A 22,551-nucleotide genomic window follows, 5' to 3' on the forward strand; every position below is an offset into this window, starting at 1 on the left:
TGTGTGTTGTGATACTGACAGTGGAGTTAATCAGTGAAGTTGTACAATTATTGGATAGCCAAATGCAACTTTACCAAACTCAGAATCAATATATAGACGACAAACTAATGTGAACTCCCAAATTACTTAACTCAAGTTTCTCGCAAAGACTGACTAGCTGCTGAGCATGAACTATCGAGTATGCATTATCCATCAGTCTATAGAACTCAACTTATCCATTAGACAAAGCGACTAGATTAGTTCCATGGCCTATGGGATCAGTTTGATCAAAGGGAAGACAATTCACACTGAGACGTTGTTGATTTCATACCAAGCTATCTCAGGGGCCGAGCAGGATGATAAGATTTGGGCCCGATGAATATATGAGGAGCAGATGATGGGATATGGGGCAACCAAAGGATAACACACCACATATAATATTAATTATAATGTCAACACTGAGAAGAAAAGATAAATTAGAGATCCCCATATATCTATATGTAACGATTGCTTGTCTGCATTACGTAAGAAAATCTTCTATAAATAGAGGAAGGTCTATATAACATGGCATGATCGTTTGATCCTCAGATGATGTATCCATAACTTTCTCCCCTTGTGTAACTTTCTCCCTTTTAGAATACAGTGCTCCTCTTCTCTTTCATTCACACTATTCCACGTTTCTAACTCTTTCTTTAAGACGTAAATGCACAGATAAATCGAGATTCAACATCATTTTAATATGCAATGAGTCTGGATTATGTTTCAAATAAGAAGAGGATTTATAAAATGAGAAGAATCAAACAAGTGAGAAATTATCGATAACATTGATTATATTGGAGAGTTTGTGACTCAACAAAGCAATGAGTTGAATGAAGAAATGATAATAATGATAAGAAAATTGCTAGCACAAGCGTGAGGGGAGTGTGTGCACTCCCTTTGTCCAAAAGCTCCCGTACAACGAATTAGACTACTCTTCATTAATGTAAAAAAGATCACATTTTATGTTATGACAGTTAGACATAATACCAACTGTGTTAGAACACTTGCCTGTTCGATTGGTCCAATTTATTGTTACATGTAACTTAAGTATTTTTTATAATATAACATGGAGTATTTTACATTCTACTTATAATAATGACTAGGAATTGCATGTAATAAATGATATTATATATCATATTTAAAATAAATTCTAAATGTTATAACTAATCAAATAAAATATTATAAATACCACTTATTTATAGATTTATCTCACAATAATATATACCCATAAGTTTAATTAGAAGGATTCTTTATTTATTCATTAAACATTTTAATGTATTTACCTTTGTTGTGAATATTTAAAGGTTGATTAATGATATTAATTAAAATATATTGTTGTATAGCTTGGTTTCTATTTTTTCAGGTTTGTAGCTCTTAAGTTACATTTTATTTTATGTATCTTATAATCTACTATAATGTAGCTATTGTTCTTATTACACCGTAGGTTCACAAGCATAATTTATAATCATGAAAGAATATATTTTTTTTCGAAGTAACGATTGTTCTTTCTAAAAAAAGTATATTTTCTAAAAGGTTGCAACTTTTACAAAAAGTTGAATATTCTTAGAAAATGTATGTTTTATTATATTTCTACTTTAGTCCGTTATATGATGAGAAATATAAAATTAGGTTTGTACATGTAACTTTTTCATATTTTATTTTATACCAAAAATATCTTAATTTTCTTAATATTAGCTTGATCAAAAAGGTTTAAATTTAAATATAAACTATAATACACATGTAATTTCATATATTGGCCCATATATTTAATTTTTTTTTCAACGATGATGGAAAGACACATGGAGTTCTAAATTCCCACCATCAAATAATAAAATGTGATCCAAAAGACCTTTGAAGTGCAAAAAATCAATTAAAGGTGGTAACTCGTGTAATATAACTTAATGAAAGCCTATGCACATATAAAACAATTGTGAATCACGTCACTCAAAGCATAAATTAAGAATTTTGATTGGAAATCAAAAGGCCTGCATGAAACCTTTCATTTACAAATCATTAAATTAAGAATTTGTGCCTTATTAAGGCTCGCATGATAATAAGCCTTCGAGAAATTTTTAATAGGATCATATTCTTCATTTGTATTTCAGTTTTCATAATTTGTAGGCCCTCTTTATGATGTTTTAATGATAACTCTCAATAGGTTCCTATTGAGGCTTTAAATTTGTATGTCATTTGGGAAAGTGGAGATTGAGGTTATCTATCATTTATCATCCTATAGTCAATATATGATTGAACCATTATAAGGCCTTCTAAGTATGGATCCTATTTAAAACTAAATGCCCTCTAAAGCTTCCAAACACATATGCTCTTATGAGTGTAATAGATAAGTTGAGAATCATTATATTATTCATCATTTTAGATTCATGATTTATAAAGCTATCATGGGGAATTTCTGAAAAATACCTGATAAGAAATTAACTGTAAGGTAGGATTTTCAAATTGGAATGTCATATAAGAAATATTTTGGTTTTATTTTGCATATGCTATAAGATTATTTTTTAAAGACAATTAATGGCTACTTTATGTGATAAAAGAAATTTGCATGATAATTTATAGAGTATGAGCGAATAACTTTCACCAATGGTGGAAGACAATGAATTAATTCTGCTAAAATTGATTGAACCTTAAGTGATAATAATTGCTAGATGTATCTTAAATTAAAAATAAAAGTTAATTTATCTTTAAAATTCAACGCACTTTTTAAATGATAATTTTGACTTTACTTATGTAATAAATTCTTACTAAAATTTGTGGGAAAATAAATCACACAAAACTTAAATGACATTGATTATAATATATTATCTCAAAAGATGAGAAAAATCTATAATGTATTCAGCTACAAAAAAAAAAATAAAAGTTGTATTACATTACAAAATAATTTCTTCTACCTAATTTAGGTAAGATAATATTTATATATATAATTTTGGAGTTCATATTTTCTATAATTGAAAACTCTTATAATCAATTACATTCTAAGATACGTGATATCCTCATGATACTTTCAATTAAAGTGTTTGCTCGTGTCTCTATAGACTTCAAAGTTTATATTCAAAAATGTTGTTTTGGAAGCTGATTAGAAAAGATCAAATCAAAATAACTCTATTTGAATTTCAAAGGAGGAGAAAAATGAAGTGTTGGATATTTAGGAGCAATAGCACTTCAAAATATCCTATAATGGACTTTATACTTTTAAAATTGAGATTTGTTTTTTATTCGAGCAATTCATTTTAATAAGAATTTGGTACTTATAGTCCTTACAACACAAAATCAAGTAGTTACTTAGAAAATAAGAACTTATTGGACATCGGTAAAGAAATATTAAGCCTCAAATCTTAAACAGAGATGAGAATCACCTTGATTGTAGCTAGGGCTGTCAAAAAAGCTCGTTGTTCGCAAACAGTTCGTGTTTGATTTGTAAATGAGTTCGTATTCGATTCGTTTGATAAGTAAACAAGACGAACGAGAACAAATTTTTTTCGTTCGGTTAGTTAAACGAATCAAACACAAACAGTGATGCGTTCGTTCGTCTTAGAATCGTTATAGTTCAAAATATAAAATAATTTAAAATAATTATATATAAAAAATTTATGATATTTTAAAAATTAAATTTTATAAATTATAATATATAATAAATTAATAATAATAATATATTAATATACTATATTAGTAATATACTAATATAGATATTATATAATTAAATAATATAGGTTATATAATTAATGAAAATTATTATTTATATATATTAACATTAGAGATGTCAAACTGGCTCGTCATTCACGAACAGCTCATATTCGGCTCGTGTTAGGCTCGTTTGTTAAGAAACGAACATGAACAATGACTTCACGAACAATTTCGAACACGAGCTTATTTCAAACGAACCGAACATGAACACAAGCTATGTTCGTTCGTGTTCAGTTCGTTTACACTCCTAATTGTAGCAACTAAAATTTAGCTTTTGTGATTTATAAGAAAAAAATAAATTTCACAGCCAACATAAAAAATGAAATAAGCCAGACTGTACTTTACAAATGACTTTTCTTGGAATGGCCAACTAGTTAAACTTACTCAAATATCTTAAAATCATAGAATCCGATCCCATGCAATGCAAGACAGTTATGGTTATTATTAATTTAAAATATTGTGAAAGGTTTTAACTTAGCTACCTGATCATGAGTGCCATGCAATGTCGCTAACAAATGCAGTATTAGTAATTGGAATACAACTACTCCTCTTTTGCAGTCCTAACTCAACTAAGGGCCATGAATATATGCGCAGCTTAACGATGTTAGATTAAGGACTTTCTTAACTGTGAATTCAATATGGGAACATACACAAAGGTCCATAAAGAAGCTCCTAAATCATTTTTTATCTTGTACTACGGTCGCTTCTATATTGTTTAAGATTGAGCTTGAAATATAATATGTTTAAGTCACACTCAATGTGAAGAAACCATAAAAAAGTCAATTTTTTATTATCAAAATCGAGAAAACAATATACTTAAAGAAAAGAAATGCTGAGCTCAATCTAATCTTTTAAAAATTGTAGGTATTTGAGCTTACAAGCTTTGTCTTTTAAGTCCTTCCGGTACATATGATGTCATAATTCCATTGCTCATCTTTTTTCCTTCTAAGTCTAACCTGCATTCCAACTAATATCTAATCCCTATAGAAATTAAAATATCTTCGAAGTTTAATTTGAATTTTTTATTGATTTGGTATTAGATTTTTCCTTTAAAATTTTACTTAGTGTTGTGAGTAGATGGGAATTACAGATAGCAAACCTTTTCACACATAAACCCTACACAAGCAAATTATATTAAAATGAGTTATGATGTATATATATAAGATTCTGAAGTTCATTTAGGATCAATTGGACACCATGAGCATTTTTCAAATCTTTGATTTTTTTTATGATTTAAAATTTATTAAAATTCAAATTAATTCTTTAAATATGAAAGCCATTAGGAAAACTTAGAATGTATAAGTGATGCTTCTATAAAAATTTGTCTTTTTTTATCATGATTTTGATTTTAAAGGTTTTATTTAATTTATTTATTATTAAAAATTAGAGAATTAATTTTTAAATTTTGAAATTAATTGACTTTAATTTCTTTTAAGCATTTTTATGTTATGTAGAATTTTGCTTTGGAATTTTATTTAATTTATATTTTTATAACTTTGTAAGTCTTAGGTTAATTAAAATGAATAACTAATAAAAAATTATGATTTTCTAACTTCTTAAATAAATGAACTTCAGAATCCTATGGTTGAATATAACTCCAAGGACTACTTTTAAAGGTTCCATGAAGCCATTTGGGGAAATTTAATAGTTTTTGTAGGTTTTTTTTTTTTTTTTTCATCAACTCTTTTCAATCAAGTAATCAAAGTAAACCTCAATTTTTTTCCTAAATTAATTCTAACATATTATGCGCTAAGTAAAAATTTTATTAGGCGATTGGAGGGAATAATTTTGTAACTTTGTTTTTCATTTTTTATAATAGTATTTGAAATTATGGCATAATTACGGTGCTTAATTTAATTTATTAATTAGTGCCCTAATTAATTTATGTTAACTATAAATTTCTCAAAGCATATGAGAGAGAGACTCATAAATTTCAATTTAATTAGAATTATATAGGTGGTTTAGTTAAATTATTATAAATTAAAATTTACTTAATTAGTTTTTACATTTACCATTTTAGGATTTGATTTTCTTTTTTCAATATTCATTTTTTTTGTTTGTTCTCTATAAATAGTATTTAGTTTTTTTTTTTTTAATTATTTTTTAAATTTTTTAAAGCTCTTGTGTTTTATAATATTTTATCATTTATTTTTCACCTATCATACAATTACATGCTGCACAGACACTTGCTTTAGAGGTGGCATTTGCTAATTGAGCTGCTATGGATGAGGAGGGGTCCAATGTACACTCCTTAGTAATCAACAACTTGAATAGACTGTCTTGATCAGTTCATATTTTTCTGTGCTTCAATATTTTTAATGAATATAAAATCGGACAAACTTGAACTAGTTAGATTCATCTCATTAGGCTCTCATTCTAATACTATCATATAAAATTTGGATGCTTTTTAACTTCTCAAATGATATTTAGAAGTCTCGTATATATATATATATATATATTGAGTTATGATGACTTTGAACTCAATGTCTTGGATTCTTGGTGCCTTTTGATTCCCTGTGTCTACATAGAGTACCTTAAATGTAAATTTATTGAAATCGAGTCATGATAATTTTAGAAAAATTTATATTAAATTTAAGAAAAAAAACTTAATAAAGATATTATTATTCTATCTAATTGATTAGTTATTTATATTAAATTTATATCAAAATAAATTTTATTCCAATTAAAAGTTAATTTTATTAAATTTTAACTATGTTACTCAGCCGTAAAATTTCTCCTATAACGTTTATGCAATACATTCGAAGCATTGTCAACGATCTCAAAAGCTGATCGCCCCTCTACAGATCAAAATTTAGCCGTTATTTGTTGGATAGTATTGGGCCCCAATGTTGGGCTATTGGGCTTTTAGGAATAGACAAGGAGTTACTAAGAAAATTAAAGCTAACCAAAAATTAAGAGCTGGGTGACGCACTAAGTTGGAACCTCAAATTCCTTAACCCAACTATCTAATAAAGATTAATGAGCTGTCGAATACCAACTATTGATTGAGCATGATCCATCTATCTGTAGAACTCAACTCACCACAAAGTGATCTGATTAGCTCCATGGTCTGCAGGAATGATTTGATCAAAGGAGCATAATTCGCCCCAAGGCATAGTTGGTATAGTATCGAACTATCGCTGGAGACGAGCAGACTGGTATGGATGTGACCTTGAGAAAACATATGAAGAACATATAGAGATCTATGATGTTACCAAATAATATTATGTCAGAATAATATTAACTATTTGTTATTCAACACTAAAAGAAGACAAAAAGGAGTAGATTAGAGATTCACAATGATCTATATATAATGATCGCATGTTTGTATTAAATGAAAAATTCATCCATAAATAGAGGAAGTTCTAGATAATGGGGGGTGGGGGTGGGGCGCAATTACTCCTTAGACATTGTATCCATAACTCTTTCCTCTCCTAGTGAATGCATGGACACCTTCACCTCTTTCACGGACTCTCTTCCTCATTCCCGACTCTTAGTTTGAGATGTGAGACCCCTGACAAATTGGGATGCAACATCATTTTAAGATACATTGAGCATGAATCATCTCTCAAATAATAAGATGAGTTTCATAAAATGCAAAATCAATCGAGGCATTTCTAGCAATATGGATTGTACCATAGAATTCATGATTGAACAAATCAATTTGTTGAAGGAATAAATGATAATAATGTTGAGAGAAACGTTGGCACACGCATCAAGGGAACCTCCGTTCTCTGCTCATTTAGAAGCTTCAGTACAATGAAAAAAATTATGAACTACTAATGTCAAAACGATTATATTGCTTGCTTCGACAAACAGGAATGATACCTATTGTGTGGAACCTCTTTTGTATTATGTTGGCTCAACTTATTGTCATTTATTTTATGTCACTTATATCATCGTATAAATTTAAATTACCGCTTTTAACTTTCTGATTCTCATAAATTTTACCCTCTACCAACCCCTGTGATGACACTAATGAAATTTCAATCTATTAGTTTGGACTGAGCCTTTGTTACAACTCTCCTTCCCCGACTATTTCTATTCTTTTCCACTTTTTTTTTTTTTGGCTAAGATTAGATGATTTTATCATTTTGCAACTTTATTCTCTGTGAAAAGAAACTGGGCAAAGCTCTCAATATTCTTTAAAAAAATGCTTACTTCATATTTCTTTATCTGTTGATTATTTTCATTCTAAGGAAGTAGGCCCACTTGGTCCCCTTTCCATCTAATTGTAGTTATTCCAATTAAGGAAAAAGAAAGACCACTACTTCACTATTAATTATATATTTCATTTCAGGTGAAAATATTATAAAGCATGCCCCTGATAGAGAACCCCACCTAATTGATGAAAAGTAACTATCTGCATCTAAGTTTTAGATGTCAAAATTAGAGTAACTTTAAATATAGATAAAAGTGAGACTTGGGAGAAAAATATTGTTTTTAATAGTTAAAATAAATAACTTTAAAAGTATGAGTTCGTAAAAATTCAAATAGAGTATTGGGTTGAAAATATCTCTTGAACATTATTATAAATCACTAATCTTTAAATATAATATATTAAAAAGAAAAGAATCATTCAAGTAATCTGAGAAAACTCTCTTGTATCTTCTTAGAGAGAAAAAAAAGTTTTTGAATTTAAATGATGAAGCAAAAGTCATATTTTTTAATGAACCAATTTTCTTAGATAATGTATAAGATCTCACTATCTTTAAATGCATGCCATACTATTATATAGCAATAGTCACTTTATTCCTCAACATATACTTTACATGCACAAAAAAAAGTTGTTTTTGTAAGTCTTTCTTAAGTAATTTGACATTTTAGATTATTTGACAACAAACACAAATTATCTTTCTTATTCAAATCTTCTTAGAAGCAAAAAAGTGTCATCATAGATAAGCTTCTCAAGTTTATAATAAAATAAGCCATTTAAATACATATAAAAAAAGTAATTTAAGTAGTTTTTACAATATATCCTGGAACAGTTTACATTCCTCTAACAATGGTGATTGTAGATTATATGTAATAAATCATATTATATATCCTAATTAAAAAAAATATAGTAGCTTTAACTAATTGAATGTAACTTCATAAATACCAATTATGTATAGATTTATCTCAAAACAATATAATTTCATAAGTTCATCTAGAAATATTATTTATCTATTCAATAATTATTTTAATGTATTTACCTTTTTGTAAATATTTATTTGTTCATCAATGATTAAATTCATATACATTGCATTATACCTCTTGATTTGAATTTTGTTGCCTTTTATCTCTTAAATGATTTTTTAAGTTGTCTTATAGATTATTGCTTCATAGTTTTTATATGTATTTATAATTTATTACGTCGTAGCTATTGTGCTTGAACCATAGGTTCATAATCATATTTTCTAATCACTAAATAACATATTTTTTTTTCTAAAAAATAATGTTTTATTCGAAAAAAAAAATCATTTTTGATTAGTTGCAAGTTTCTAAGAAAATATGTCTAATAAAAAAATAAATGTTTTATCATCTTTTTATTTTAGCCCACCATACAGTCAGAAATATATAGGCCTCGATAGATAATTTTCTAATATTATGCTTTACACAAAAAAATCTCTTGATTTTTTAACATTTGTTAGTTCATTCTGGAAGGATTAAATTATAAAATAGACTACAATACACATTTAATTTTATATCAAATCCCGTATATTTAATTATCTTTCCAACAATGAAATCATAAAAAGACAAATGGTGTTCTAAATTCCCACAATGAATCAATGCCTATACACGTATAAAGCAACTGTGAATTGTCAGTCAAAACCATTAAATTAAGAATTTTGAATGGAAATTAAAAGAACTACATGCAACCGTTCATTTACAATATTTAATTAAACCATGCTAAGATCACTTGACTCAATATTATTGTCAATAAAAAGCACCAAGCACAAACTGAATTTAAATAATTCTAAAGGTATTAGAAAACAGGTAATCAAACTGTAAGCTTTCAAAGAAAATCAATGTTTGATATATTTATAACACATTTGGTAAAAAAAAGAAAATTATAAATCAAAATTCATTTCTACAGAAGTGTGTGCCAGATGTCTGGACTTACTCCTACAGTTTATTAATTTTAACATTATGTCAGCACATGTAAGCTTTAATGGAACATGAGATAGCGTTTATAGTAAGTTAATCTGAAGGAAAACACTTGACTGAAGCGAGCTATACGTTTATAAAGAAACTAATAAAAGTCGTTGTATCGAGAAGGTGCGTGGTGGGCACAGCTGACTGGAGGTCATGGCTTGGATGAGCAGGTTGACTGTACGTCAGGCAGACTAAGTGGACCAATGGGCATGTGCGGGAATCAATAGAGTGGCGTATGGCTATAGCGACGCGAGCGAAAGAGCGGGCTGACCGAGGCGCAGTTGCGGGGGGTTGAGAAGGTGACGTTTGTGGCCCAATCGGAGAGGTTGCGGACTGGCAACGGATGAAGTAGGCCGTGGACGAATGGGCTCGAAAGCAATCCAAGGCTGACCGGTAAAATTCTTCTCGGTTGGTCGTGATGGAAAAGGAAATGAAGAATTTTGATGTGATAAAAAGAAAAAAAAAATTTCTTCGGCCTGATTTTTTAACCTAATTTCGTCAATGATGCTGGGAGTGCTGCAATCTATTACATAAAAATGAAACATATAAAGATTAAGTGATCCAGTAGTCATGAATAAATATAGTATCTCTTAAAAATAATTTATTGAAGCTAAAATAAGCTAAAATAAATGAATTAAAAGTTCATAATTTCCTTGGAGGTTCTCGGCTACTTTGGAAAAGTTTTTTATTTCGTGGCATCTATGACTCCCTTAAGCGGCTGAAAAGTGTATTCGATCAGAACATGTTTATCACTTTAAAAGATGGTCATGAACGAGTTTTAAGCAAGTTTTGGGGCGATGTTGAATTAGGCTTTCAACACTTAAACATTTTGTTTGAAGGGAATTCAGGCAGTATTGAGATTGTACGATCACTCGTAATTTTACTCTACTTTTTTATGCCCTGAGGATGTTTTTGTCATGGATCATGAGCTATCTTTGTGAATACTAATTTATCAATTTGACAGGTGCCTGATATATTCTTGAAATTGATGTGTTATTGCCCTTTTATGAAAAATTAGGCCTGACAGGCCTTGTTAGTGTGAAAATTGTTGGTATCAAATATTGCTGTTACACGTGTAGAATGTTCACTTGAATGACTCGGGACTATTTATTATTCATTCATAGTGTTCTGAAGCTCAAGACATACATCTAGACTCCCCAGATACGCATGAGGCACAAAATCAGGGTTTGTTATGATTCAATCCTGTCTGAGAGAGTCCGTCATTGGATAGCGTCAGTTATGAAATGGGGCATGTTTAATGCCCGTTTTGGTGCTTAGAAGTCATACCCCATAGATCTAGAGCCTCATGTGGTCAAAAGGAATACACCAAAACTTCCCATGGGCATTTCTAGAAAGATTAGGGTTTAGAATACCCTACCCGCACAGAATTTGGGGTGACCGTCAACACTGAAATCCTCGATGTAATGCCCATAACATTCATCTCTTTGAGTTTGTGGGACCTTATTTTATTCATACACACTCTCACAAACTTTATGAATTGAAACTTTCTTTCTTCAAACTTTTTGGTGGAAATTAAGGTTTTCAGGGCTAGATCGGCACCTAGGCGCCCATAAGAGGCCCCAGGCTCTCCAAACCATGAACCTGAAAAGTAAGTGTTAGCCCCCTAGGGCCTAAGTGCTAGTCTTGTGCGCCTAGGTGCCCGAAACAGCTTGAAAGGGCTCAAAACCGAGAGCGTAGAAAGTAAGCGTCGGAGGGGACAACGCCTAACCACCAGCCCCAAGCTTCTGGGTGTCAGACCACAATGCCTATGCGCAAGGGTCATGACACCTAGGTTTCAGTTCATTTTCTGCTCCTACTTTTTCTCAGAATTTTCACCGTTTTGACCCCAGACCAAGCCCCAAGGCGTCCGAAATGTAGCTTTTTCTTGATCTTTGGGATTTTCACTGTTTTGACCACAAACATGCACCTAAACCCTTTAAAAAAGGTGATGACTGACCGACCTTCGGTATTCCTAGTGTTTAAGAATGAAATATTTTAAATCTAAAATTTCCTTTATAAATCTTATAACTAGAGTTTTTCCACAGTTTAACACTACACACTAGGTATTTTACGCAAGTGCATGTATTGTTAAAGTGATGTAGGATTTTCTTTAGTCCTTGTATTGATCCCAAAGGAAATATTGTTAATTTAAAAACTTAAGAAAAGTTCTAACTAAATATAAAAAGTCTTAGTCTCGAAATAAGTTAGATTTAAATTGTGCTAGTGAATTTTACCAAAATCATCAATAAACCTATAAGTTTACTAGAAAGCTAATTTTATTAAAGTTAAATAAGTAAAGAAAAATCAAGCTATGAAAAATATCATCCCCTTGCAATGAAAGAAGTAATTTATGTAGGAGTAGAACACTTAGAATTTATATTTGAAATTATGTCAAATAGAAGCATTCATTTTCTTTACCCTCTTCCGATTGTGTAAAGAAGTTAGGTTTAACTAGGTATGTGTTTCTGTCTGTCACCTTAGAAAACTCCAAGTTACTCCTATTAAATTTATCTCCCAATTTATTTGCACTTATATACGGATTACTTTTTCTTCACTCTATACAACAATGTGGTTTCTAGTAACTGTTAAAGCCATAACCCTCTCGGATATATATGAACTCACAACATATTTTAACACACCAAATGGTCATATTGATATATAAATGAAGCTGAAGGAAAAAAAAAAGGAAAAAAAAACAACATAATAATAAATAAAAACTCATTCTAAATGTATCCACATCCATACACATACTATCAATTCATCACAAGAGGAAAGTACAAAGAATTTACTCACAATGAGTGGAATAAACACAACACAATAATCTATCATCTTATAAGAAAGCAAAGTCATACAAGATGAGTTTACACTAATACAAGAGAAAATGAAATAAAACACTTATCTTTCTCTCTAAGAAAAGAAGTGAAAACTCCTCCCAAGTGATCTCCAAGCCTTCCATGCAATGTTTACAGCAAACCCTTGCAATATCTCTCAAATCTCTCTAAGGAAATACAAAAAAAAATAAACAATATAGATCGCTCGTCTCCTTTCCTACACTTCTATGCTTTCTCCTAACTTCTTCAAAAATGTTCTCCTCCTCTCTGGTCTTCTTCACATAGGAATTACCCCCCATTTTTGTGCACAACTGCTGCGAAGAGTGTCCAGTACAGATTTGACGCCTAGGCGCCACTTGCTCGGTTTGGCCTGGAATTTAACTGGTGCCTAAGCGTCAGTATGTGACACCATGACACCACTTGCTTGGGTTACTGGATGCAGTCTGGCGACTAAGCACCCGTATACAGTGCCATGGCACAATGGAGTGGCGCCTATGAGTAAGTTCACTATTTGCTCCATTCACCTCCTTTTCGGTTTGTTTTTTGCTCCAATTTGCTCTAATTATCTTACATGTTATACTTGTAACAAAAACATAAAAATACATTTCTTTAAATTGCAATTTCATACAAAATAATTGCTAAATATAAAAGAAAAATTAATATGCTATATTACATGTCAATGACTCATACTAGCAAGTTGTTGAACCATCATGAGGTTGATTTTTTTAAAGTCATACAAAAATGACACTTTATTTTGAGGAAATAAATGATCAACTCAAATGAAGATACATGGTCAATGGGGTTGGATTTCCCTTTTTAAGATTAAAAAAATGGAATCTTAAACTTCCTCGGTACCTAAGCTTCTGTGATCTTCCTTGAGAATGCATTCTCTGTCGGTCTTATATTCTTCTTTATCTCCTTGCTACTTCATTTGAACACCCAGGAGTAACTCTTCTCCTTCTTCTTCTCTTTTCTCCGGTCAAGGCTGCAACAAGCTCTTCTTCCTTTGAATAATGAAGATCATCTCTTTTAGCTTATTTTCGTTTGAAGATTGAGCCAAGAGCTCTACTTATTCCGACTCTCTGTAAATTCTGCACAGCCAACTCTTGCCTACGAGCCAATGATCCTGATGATCAAATGTTAGCTTTGGGCTCGATTCGAGAACAAGAACTAGAAGCTTCTTTTAAATCTTATACAACTTTCAAGACTTGTTTACTTAGCTCGTTGATCTATTGCACCACAAAATCTATATTGCAATCTATCTTTCTCTTTAGTCTTTCTTTATACGAGAAAAATCTTCTAATAAAGTTTGGGTTTGAATTTCATGCTCGCCGTATCTTTCAGAATGTTCAATTCTTTCAGGACATAGGATCTCCCGTATCCCTCATTAGTACATACAGTTCAGTAAATAACTTGTATTCCTAGAAGAAAAGTAGAAGAGAGAGAGAGAGAGAGAGGATGGAGGTGAAATTTAATGAAATTTAAAAGAATGTCTTAGGGATTGTGACTTGAGCTTGAGCCTTGACAAAATGAAAAAAAATACTTAGAAGAGGTTTCTCGAATTATAGTGTTAGAGAGAAAGAGTGAGACTTTGGAAAAAGACCTAGGATCATCTTCTCTCTTCTTAACTTCTCTTTTCTACAAAAGGAGAAAGTAATAGAAAATACACTTAGTATAATACGACACTCATCCGTAACATCTTGATGAAAAGATCGTGACGTGGATGTTAGGCAACACCTTTAAAGGAAGATGAACATATTCTTTGATAGTAATGATGATGCTCCCTAATAGTATTTCATCTCTAATTGGGCTAGGTCACTTCCTTGAGAAAGATGAGATTCAACACTTTGACGGTTCAATTCAGCCACTTCAACAAGTGGGTTTGATTTAACGTATTAATTTTTGTACTTAGGTTACAAAAAAAAAAATCTATGTTTCTGTAGAGCTGTAAAAAAAAACTCATTGTTCACGAACAACTCGCGTATGACTCGTTAAGTAGCTCGTGTTCGATTCGTTCATTAAGTAAGCTAGTCGAACACGAATAATTTTTTAGAGCTCGATTTATAAATGAGCCGAAAATGAATAAAGATTGTCGTTCATGTTCGGTTTATTTTGGCTCGAAAAAATTTAACAATTAAATATTAATATTTATTTATATCTTTTTATATAAATTTGTATATGTATTAAATAAATACAAAATTTTATTATTTTAAAAAATTATTTGGATGGTATGTTTATAAGAAAAATATAAGCTTAGGTGCCAGATAAGTAAATACATAAAATTTGGATGGCATGTGTTTGATGTCCCTAATAAAAAAACTTAGAGGAACAAGCCAAGTTCAATGTGGGAAGGGCATCACGCATAGATGTACAGAGATGTTATCTCAAGCATTTTAGTCCCACACTGTCAATGAAGTAAAAATTGGTTTGAGATATGCTTATAAAAGCTAAAACTAAGGCCTTGCAAAGCAAATAAATCTGTACAGCTTTCATGTAAAATAATTGAGTTATTTTTTTAAAAAAATATTAATATTTCTTATTTAATTATAATTTTTAATCTCATGAGGTGTTTGAAGTTAAATTCTAGCCGAATGGAAGACTAATTGGAAAGGCTAAATATGAATATATTGTTAATAAGCTATTTCTAACATTTTTAACTAGTCGAAAACCAACGAACCCAAAGCGCACAAATTCTGCTTGTTTACACCATGCTTGTATGCATTTATCTTTCCATATGCAGCACTAAATTTGATAGACAATTAATTATTCTGGATAGAATCGTTATTATTTATCAGGTGATTTGAATTGGTTCTATTATCTCGTCTCGGAGTCTCCAACCACCACCTACTCGGTGAGTTTTTTTTTAGTTTTTTTAGATTTTTTAATGAAGTGCTAATCACTGGATATAAAGCACCGAGACGAATGATACCTAACCTCCATCTACCTCCTCAGTCCCTATAGCCATCTCTGTAGCGCATCATTCCGCGCTCAGGCACCACCGCATCCCCGCACCTGCCGTCGAGGCGCAAAGCCTTCATTCAATCCTCTCATCGCACGTGACACTCGCGACGACCATACGAGTCCCGACTTAGCATGTTCTGCTGTCGTTGTCTAATAATCGCTCTCTTTTCTTCATGTTCTTCTCTTAACTCTATTGAGAAACAGGAGGCATGAGGAAAGCCAAACCCACCCACGTTCACAGAGTCGTCTTCAACCGATGACCGGATTTAATTTAACTCAAGACTGGGGACAAACTTGTCTTCGAATTAATTTATATGCAAGCCGCCCCAAGAACCGTGTAAGAATTTATAATCCCCACCTTCGGCCCCTGCGCCTATTTTAGATAAGACTCCTGAGCAACTGCAGTTCCACCAACGAAGATGATGAGAGGGGAGACGGTGGAGAGGCCCCGCGGGCACAGTCGGCGACTGCCGGACTTTTTGCTGAGTGTTAACCTTAAGTACGTAAAGCTGGGTTACCACTACCTGATCACGCACCTGCTTACGCTGCTGTTGATCCCGCTCATGGTGGTGATCCTGGTGGAGGCTGGAAGAACAGATCCAAATGATTTACTGCAGCTCTGGCTTCATCTGAAGTATAATCTCGTGAGCGTGCTGTTCTGCTTCGTGATGCTGGTCTTCGGCTCCACTGTTTACATCATGACAAGACCCCGCCCAGTTTACCTCGTGGACTACGCTTGCTATCGCCCACCCGACCGGCTTCAAGCTCCCTTCAAACAGTTCATGGAGCACTCCCGCCTCTGTGGCAACTTCAATGAATCGGCTTTGGAGTTCCAGCGAAAGATCCTCGAGCGTTCCGGCTTAGGCGAAGAGACCTATTTCCCGGAGGCCATGCACGAGTTGCCCCCGCGCCCTTCAATGGCCGCCGCCCGCACTGAGGCGGAACAGGTTATGTTCGGCGCTCTCGACAAACTCTTCCACAGCACTGGCGTCAAGCCAAAAGACATCGGCATCCTCGTCGTCAACTGTAGCCTCTTTAATCCAACCCCTTCCCTCTCCGCTATGATCGTCAACCGGTATAAGCTTCGTGTCAATATTCGCAGCTTCAATTTGGGCGGCATGGGCTGCAGTGCTGGGGTAATCGCTGTCGACCTCGCCCGCGACCTACTGCAGGTCCACCGCAATACCTATGCTGTCGTCGTCAGCACGGAAAACATCACCCAGAACTGGTACTTTGGGAATCGTAAGTCTATGCTGATCCCAAACTGCCTCTTTCGCGTCGGCTGCTCTTCCGTCCTGCTTTCCAACCGCTCCGCTGAACGCCGCCGTGCAAAGTACCGCCTCATCCATGTTGTTCGCACCCATCGCGGCGCAGATGACAAGGCCTACCGCTGTGTATATCAAGAGCAGGATGACGACGGAAAGGTCGGGGTTTCTCTTTCAAAGGATCTGATGGCAATCGCCGGAGATGCCCTGAAGATCAATATCACCACGCTTGCTCCTCTTGTCCTCCCTATCAGCGAGCAGCTTCTATTTTTCGCGGCCCTCGTCAAGAAACTGTTCAATGCCAAGGGTAAACCTTATATCCCTGATTTTAAGCTCGCCTTCGAACACTTCTGCATACATGCCGGAGGTCGGTCTGTGATCGACGAGCTCGAGAGAAATCTACAGCTGCAACCAATTCATGTAGAGGCCTCCAGGATGGCTCTCCACCGATTTGGCAACACTTCTTCCAGCTCAATCTGGTACGAGCTTGCCTACATTGAGGCCAAAGGGAGGATGCGCAGAGGACATCGGGTGTGGCAGATTGCATTTGGGAGTGGATTCAAGTGCAATAGTGCAGTTTGGCAGGCTTTGCGTGACGTGAAGCAATCCCCAGGAGGTCCGTGGGAGGATTGCATTGAAAGATACCCTGTTGACATGGTCGATGGAATTCCTGTTTCGGAGAACCTGTCGCTCCAGCAATAGCAGCACTTCTGCTTTGTTAGAGAAGAATTCATCCAATTCGCTTGATTGTGTTCTTACATTAGAAAAAACATCAACCAAGAAGACTGGATCAGTTGAACTAGGTTTTCTTGTTCATTGAATAATTGCCCATCCTTCATAGTTTGCTGATTGCATACTGTCTGGGGCATTGAACGTTCACTTGTTTTTCTTGTAATTTGACATTGTTAAACAGGACAGGCATTATGCCCTCACGTTCACAATACGAAATTATTTTGGTTGGGACTGTAAAATTTGCTCTTTTCATTCCTTCTTCTGTGCTCATCGATCCTACTATTGAAGATCTGTTGCGGTTAATTGCGTGGGATTCTAAGGTGTGGTTTTTTGCAGGAGATTTGCTTTTCTTTTCTTTTTTTTCATTCCCCTTCATATCTGTTATGATGCACAAATAAAAATGACGACTTTTTAGGTTTCATGAATCCGTAATCTTAGCTGAGGGAGGATACTGGTTTCTACCTGTAAGTTCCAGTTAGAACTGTGTTCCGTGAATCTATAGCCTGTTTTATTATTAGTTTTCAGAATTTTGCTGTTTTATTTTGGATCTTGAACTGTGGGTAGGTTTTTGATATGTAGCAGAAATGGATTGAAATTTTAGCAAGACAAACCTCTATGTTCAGGCTATTCAAGGCAATGGGCATCAGCACGATGATAAAGCTCAATGAAATGGACTCATCAAATTTTCTCTTTTTTTTTTTTTTTTTTGTTTTACTTTGCTGTAGCATGGGAATTTGGCAACATCTTGGTGCTGATTGAATGTTGCAATTACTTGCATGAATAATGAATGAACCGCCGAAGTAATGATTAATTGTGGACCTCATCTTCTTCCCTGCGCCTTCTCAAACCTTTTTTCTCATCTTCATCCTAAGCTATTAGCTACTTAATTCATTGATTATGATATTGGTTCTCTCCATCTTAGCATATATGTTAATTACTGTATTTCCATGGTAATATATAAACGTTCCTGTAATAGGAGCATTTTGTGATAATATGCTACTCAGAACCAACCCATTGAGGAACAACATGGGTGGACCTAAGAAGGGCAGTCACCCCCCCTTCTCCTTCAAAGGGGCTATCTCGTAAGGGATATATTCTACGTTATTAGAATTTAGTAAATCCAGTAAATTTAGATTTAGTAAATCCAGTAAATCCATTAAAACTATTTAGAAAGTTATGCATAAATTTGAATGTATCAAATCCACCTTCATTTTGGATTCAGCTTAAATTCCGCTCTAAATCTGTTACCAAACAGCCCTCAGGGTGGGTATATTTCATCATTTACCCCCAACAATCTATTCAAACTTTCCTTTAATCGCACTTATTAAGATTTTATAAATGGTCCTATTGATTGAATTTGTATAATGCTACTTCATAAAAATCAAGATAAAGCAAATTAGTTTAACATTAAAGTTTTTATTTAAATAAATACCAAACGTGAAACAGCCTTCAAAAAAATATTCACATAATTGGGACAAAAAAAATTGGCTTTAGTTCCTATGCCTTTTCATTTAAGGAGGAAGAAAAGAATGTTAAATTCTAAAGTGGGACTAAACCTTTTCATATGTAAAGAAAATAATTGTGATAGCTTCGCTCGGGACCACCGAAAACTCTTTCTGTGTCTTGTTGTTTTATTTTACAGAAATTTACATATGTACCATTTGATTCCTATGTATTTACCAATCTAACATCTTAACTTCAATTTTTACATTCATACCATCCTCACCATGCATTAAAAAGTATATTTCACTTTTTTTAAAGTTAAAATAATGGTATAACAAAAACTAAAATACTAGTATTTATTATGTGTTATAAAAGATTTAGGTAGCATAAATATAGAAAGTAAAATTTATATGTCAAATATATAAATACATAAAAATCTTGTGGTATTTATGTAAACGCTCTTTATTAAAAAATATAATTTTACATACTTCTAATATATATTTTTATTAAAAGATCTCTTTTATTTGTTAGATTTGAGCTAAAAATTATTTTTAAAAATAGGAGGTAAGATTATAGTTAGTTTGAATATGTTGATTTATTTATTAATTGTCTTGTAAAAAATTATTTGTTAGTTTTTTAAATAAATTTTTTGTAATTTTTGTGAGTTTCATATGAAACTACAAATAATTTATTTTCTTATAATAAGTTCGTCTCTCCTAAAAAAGAACGTTGATTTTGCCCCTTGAGGAACAAAAAATGTATCTAAGTAGGCGAAATATGGGAGCACATATTACATCAGAACTCCGAACGTAGAGGTACATTCAAATTCAAATAGTTATTGTGTTATAGGAATATCCCGTTGTGTTACAGGAATATTTCATCAGCGTTATTTCTAAAAAAATAAAGTGTTATTTGAGTATTATATGGTGTTATTTAATTACTTTGCGGTGTTATTGGAATATTCCCAGCATTACTTGATTTGGGGCTATGTTATTCGACATATTCCCCGTGTTATTTCAATTTTCACTATATTTTTAGAATAACACAACCCTAAATTAAGTAACGCGGGAGAATATTTCAATAACACTTCATTTTCCACAAATAACATTGATAGAATATTCCTATAGCACAACGGGATATTTCTATAATACGGCGATTATTGCAATCCAAAGGTAGCTCTACAAATACTCAAGTAATATTTTTTTTTCGAAATATGGGGCTTTCCACAGTTTGTGTCTTATCTTGCTACTTGTGTCTTCATTTGCTCCACCTTTGTTAATTTTCCTTTTTATGCTCTCGCTTGGGTGAGAAGCCCTCTTTCACCTCCACCTTGGCCGGAGGCCTTCATTTCCATATGAAATCCGTGTTCCTTGGATGGTCCGTACAACCAGAAATTCTCCTTTTCTATCATATTTCTTTAAGCAGATTCTCTTCCTATCTATGCTCATGCAAAGCTTGATTGTTTTTATTGGGAAACTGACAACCCCGACAAACTGAGTTTTTTAGCTTTGAACTCCTCCACCCTCTGCTTGGCTGCAACCGCTCACTCCTCAGCAGCCCGAGCCCGCTCCTCCGCAACTTTCAACATTTTCTCAGCATTGTACAATTTATGCTCCAACTTTAAGAGAAGTGTCGACTGAAAATTGTGAGGCATTCAAGACCAATAAATGGTACCAGACGACTGCCTAGCATAGACCCAAGAGGCTGTGCTCAAGAAAATACTCCTCAAAATTGCGAGGCCGAGGAATGTCTCCTATCGTCAAGACATGCATAGCTGTGGTGAAAGCAATCTAAATAACATGCCCTCCTAATGTTGAACAAGTTGAACCACTCGTCAAAGCTTGTGAGCACCTTCGCCCTCTCCCTTTGCATAGGAAGCCACGCAAGCGCAAAACACTTATGTTTCTTCCCGGGAGGTGGAGGATGTGAAGAGAAAGTGAGGTCCTTAAGCAGGTAACGGGAGTCTTCCCCCTTTAAACAACACATTTTTTTTTACGAATGTTCAGTTTGGGTTTAGGTTCGGGCTCCAGCTTGGGCTTAGACACAAACGGCGCAATCAAAGAAGGCCAAGTAGCTTTGGCATTTGCCAAAAGCATAATGAAAATTTTAGCAGCCGGTCGAACTGATATTGGTCGAGCTACCGGTCTTTCTTACCTTTGCTCTACCTCGGCGCCACTCTCGTCCAATCAGCTTGGCATTAATTCATCATCTTGGTGTGGTATGCCAGAGGGACTTGCACCTGAAGAATAACCCTTAGTTTTCCTCTTGATAAGAATTAATTTGCTAATGGCGATTCTTTGAATTAGAACGGAAGAATAAAAAATGGAATAAATAAAGTTCGCACCTTCTGTGTCCTCTCTGGTGCGAGCCACCACCAGCACCTTTTTACTAGCCATCACTGCAGCTGCGGGGCTAATGGACTTTGCTCGAGTTCTTTTCTCGGCGGCCTGAGTAGCAGTCTACTCCTATCGCTAAGCTTTTTCGATATCAAAAGCCAACCAAAGCTCCATTGTCATCAAGTCGTTTTTTCTTACCTGTAGCCCCTAATTAACAATCATCGTGTTAATGTACTAGATGATGAACATCCCCTTCCTTCAATCTCTGCTCTCTCATTTTGAATATGATCTGACATAGTTGTATTCTTCTCGACCATGTTCCATGTTGGGATGGTATGGATGCCCTAACCGAGGAAAAAGAATCGAGGAAAAAAGCACAGCTTCAAATTTTTATCTTCTTTTCCACGCCCAAAAATTGAAACATGCCAACTGATGAAAACTGTTCGTAGCTCTCTGGGCCAACCTGTAAAGAGAACATGTAAGTGAAGAGTTCTGTCGACCATGGCACCCCGACCTGACGTCAGAAAATGACTACGACATGTTGGCAACGATGGAATTTGGCATAATCTAGGCGGGGATGTCCCCATAAAGATTGAGATTGCTTACAGTTCATGGAAAAATGGTAGCCTCAAACTCTTTTTGAGCTGGTCTCAGTTAAAAATGAGATCATTCCAGAACAAGTCGATCGCCTGTTTGATTCTTCCTACGATATGGAGCTTGATAGCAGAATCAAAGACACGAGTATCCTCCAACCAGGTTGCCTTGCTGATGTCAGGATCAACTGTTTGGGCACAATGACCTACCAAAAATTCTTTGGAGCATATTTCAAAGCCATTGGAGCAAAGCACATAATGGAAAAGCAAAAAAACCGAAAGTAACAAGAAGTGAAGAGAGCAAAGAACAAGAATGAGGCACTGTTATGATATGACTCATATATCATATCGGGACAGACGCTGGATTGAAGCGGAGCAGAGCGGAGCGGAAGAATCTGTCCAAATTGAGAAGTTACGTGGGTTGGGGTGCGGGGGCAAAGCCCCGCGGTTTGGTACAGGGGTAATGTTGTAATTACATATTGTGCCTAGGTTTACTCCTGGGGTTATAAATAGGCCTGTTAGTAACCCCAGGAGG

General features: G+C 33.9%; 1 protein-coding gene across 1 annotated transcript; it reads left to right on the forward strand.

Moving 5' to 3' along the window:
- Positions 1-15,650: 15,650 nt before the first annotated feature.
- On the forward strand, positions 15,651-17,883 carry LOC110018831 (3-ketoacyl-CoA synthase 4-like). The gene has a single exon (XM_020716286.1). The coding sequence runs from the start codon at positions 16,067-16,069 to the stop codon at positions 17,612-17,614; it is 1,548 nt and encodes a 515-aa protein (XP_020571945.1). The 5' UTR covers positions 15,651-16,066; the 3' UTR covers positions 17,615-17,883.
- The last annotated feature ends 4,668 nt before the right edge of the window (positions 17,884-22,551 follow it).

Source organism: Phalaenopsis equestris, unplaced genomic scaffold (genome assembly GCF_001263595.1).
Source record: "Phalaenopsis equestris unplaced genomic scaffold, ASM126359v1 Scaffold000036, whole genome shotgun sequence".
In the NCBI taxonomy this organism is placed as follows: Eukaryota; Viridiplantae; Streptophyta; class Magnoliopsida; order Asparagales; family Orchidaceae; genus Phalaenopsis; species Phalaenopsis equestris.

Bases quoted from the DNA above. Each gene is read 5' to 3' on its own strand.
- LOC110018831 (XM_020716286.1), top strand. From the start codon at position 16,067: ATGATGAGAGGGGAGACGGTGGAGAGGCCCCGCGGGCACAGTCGGCGA.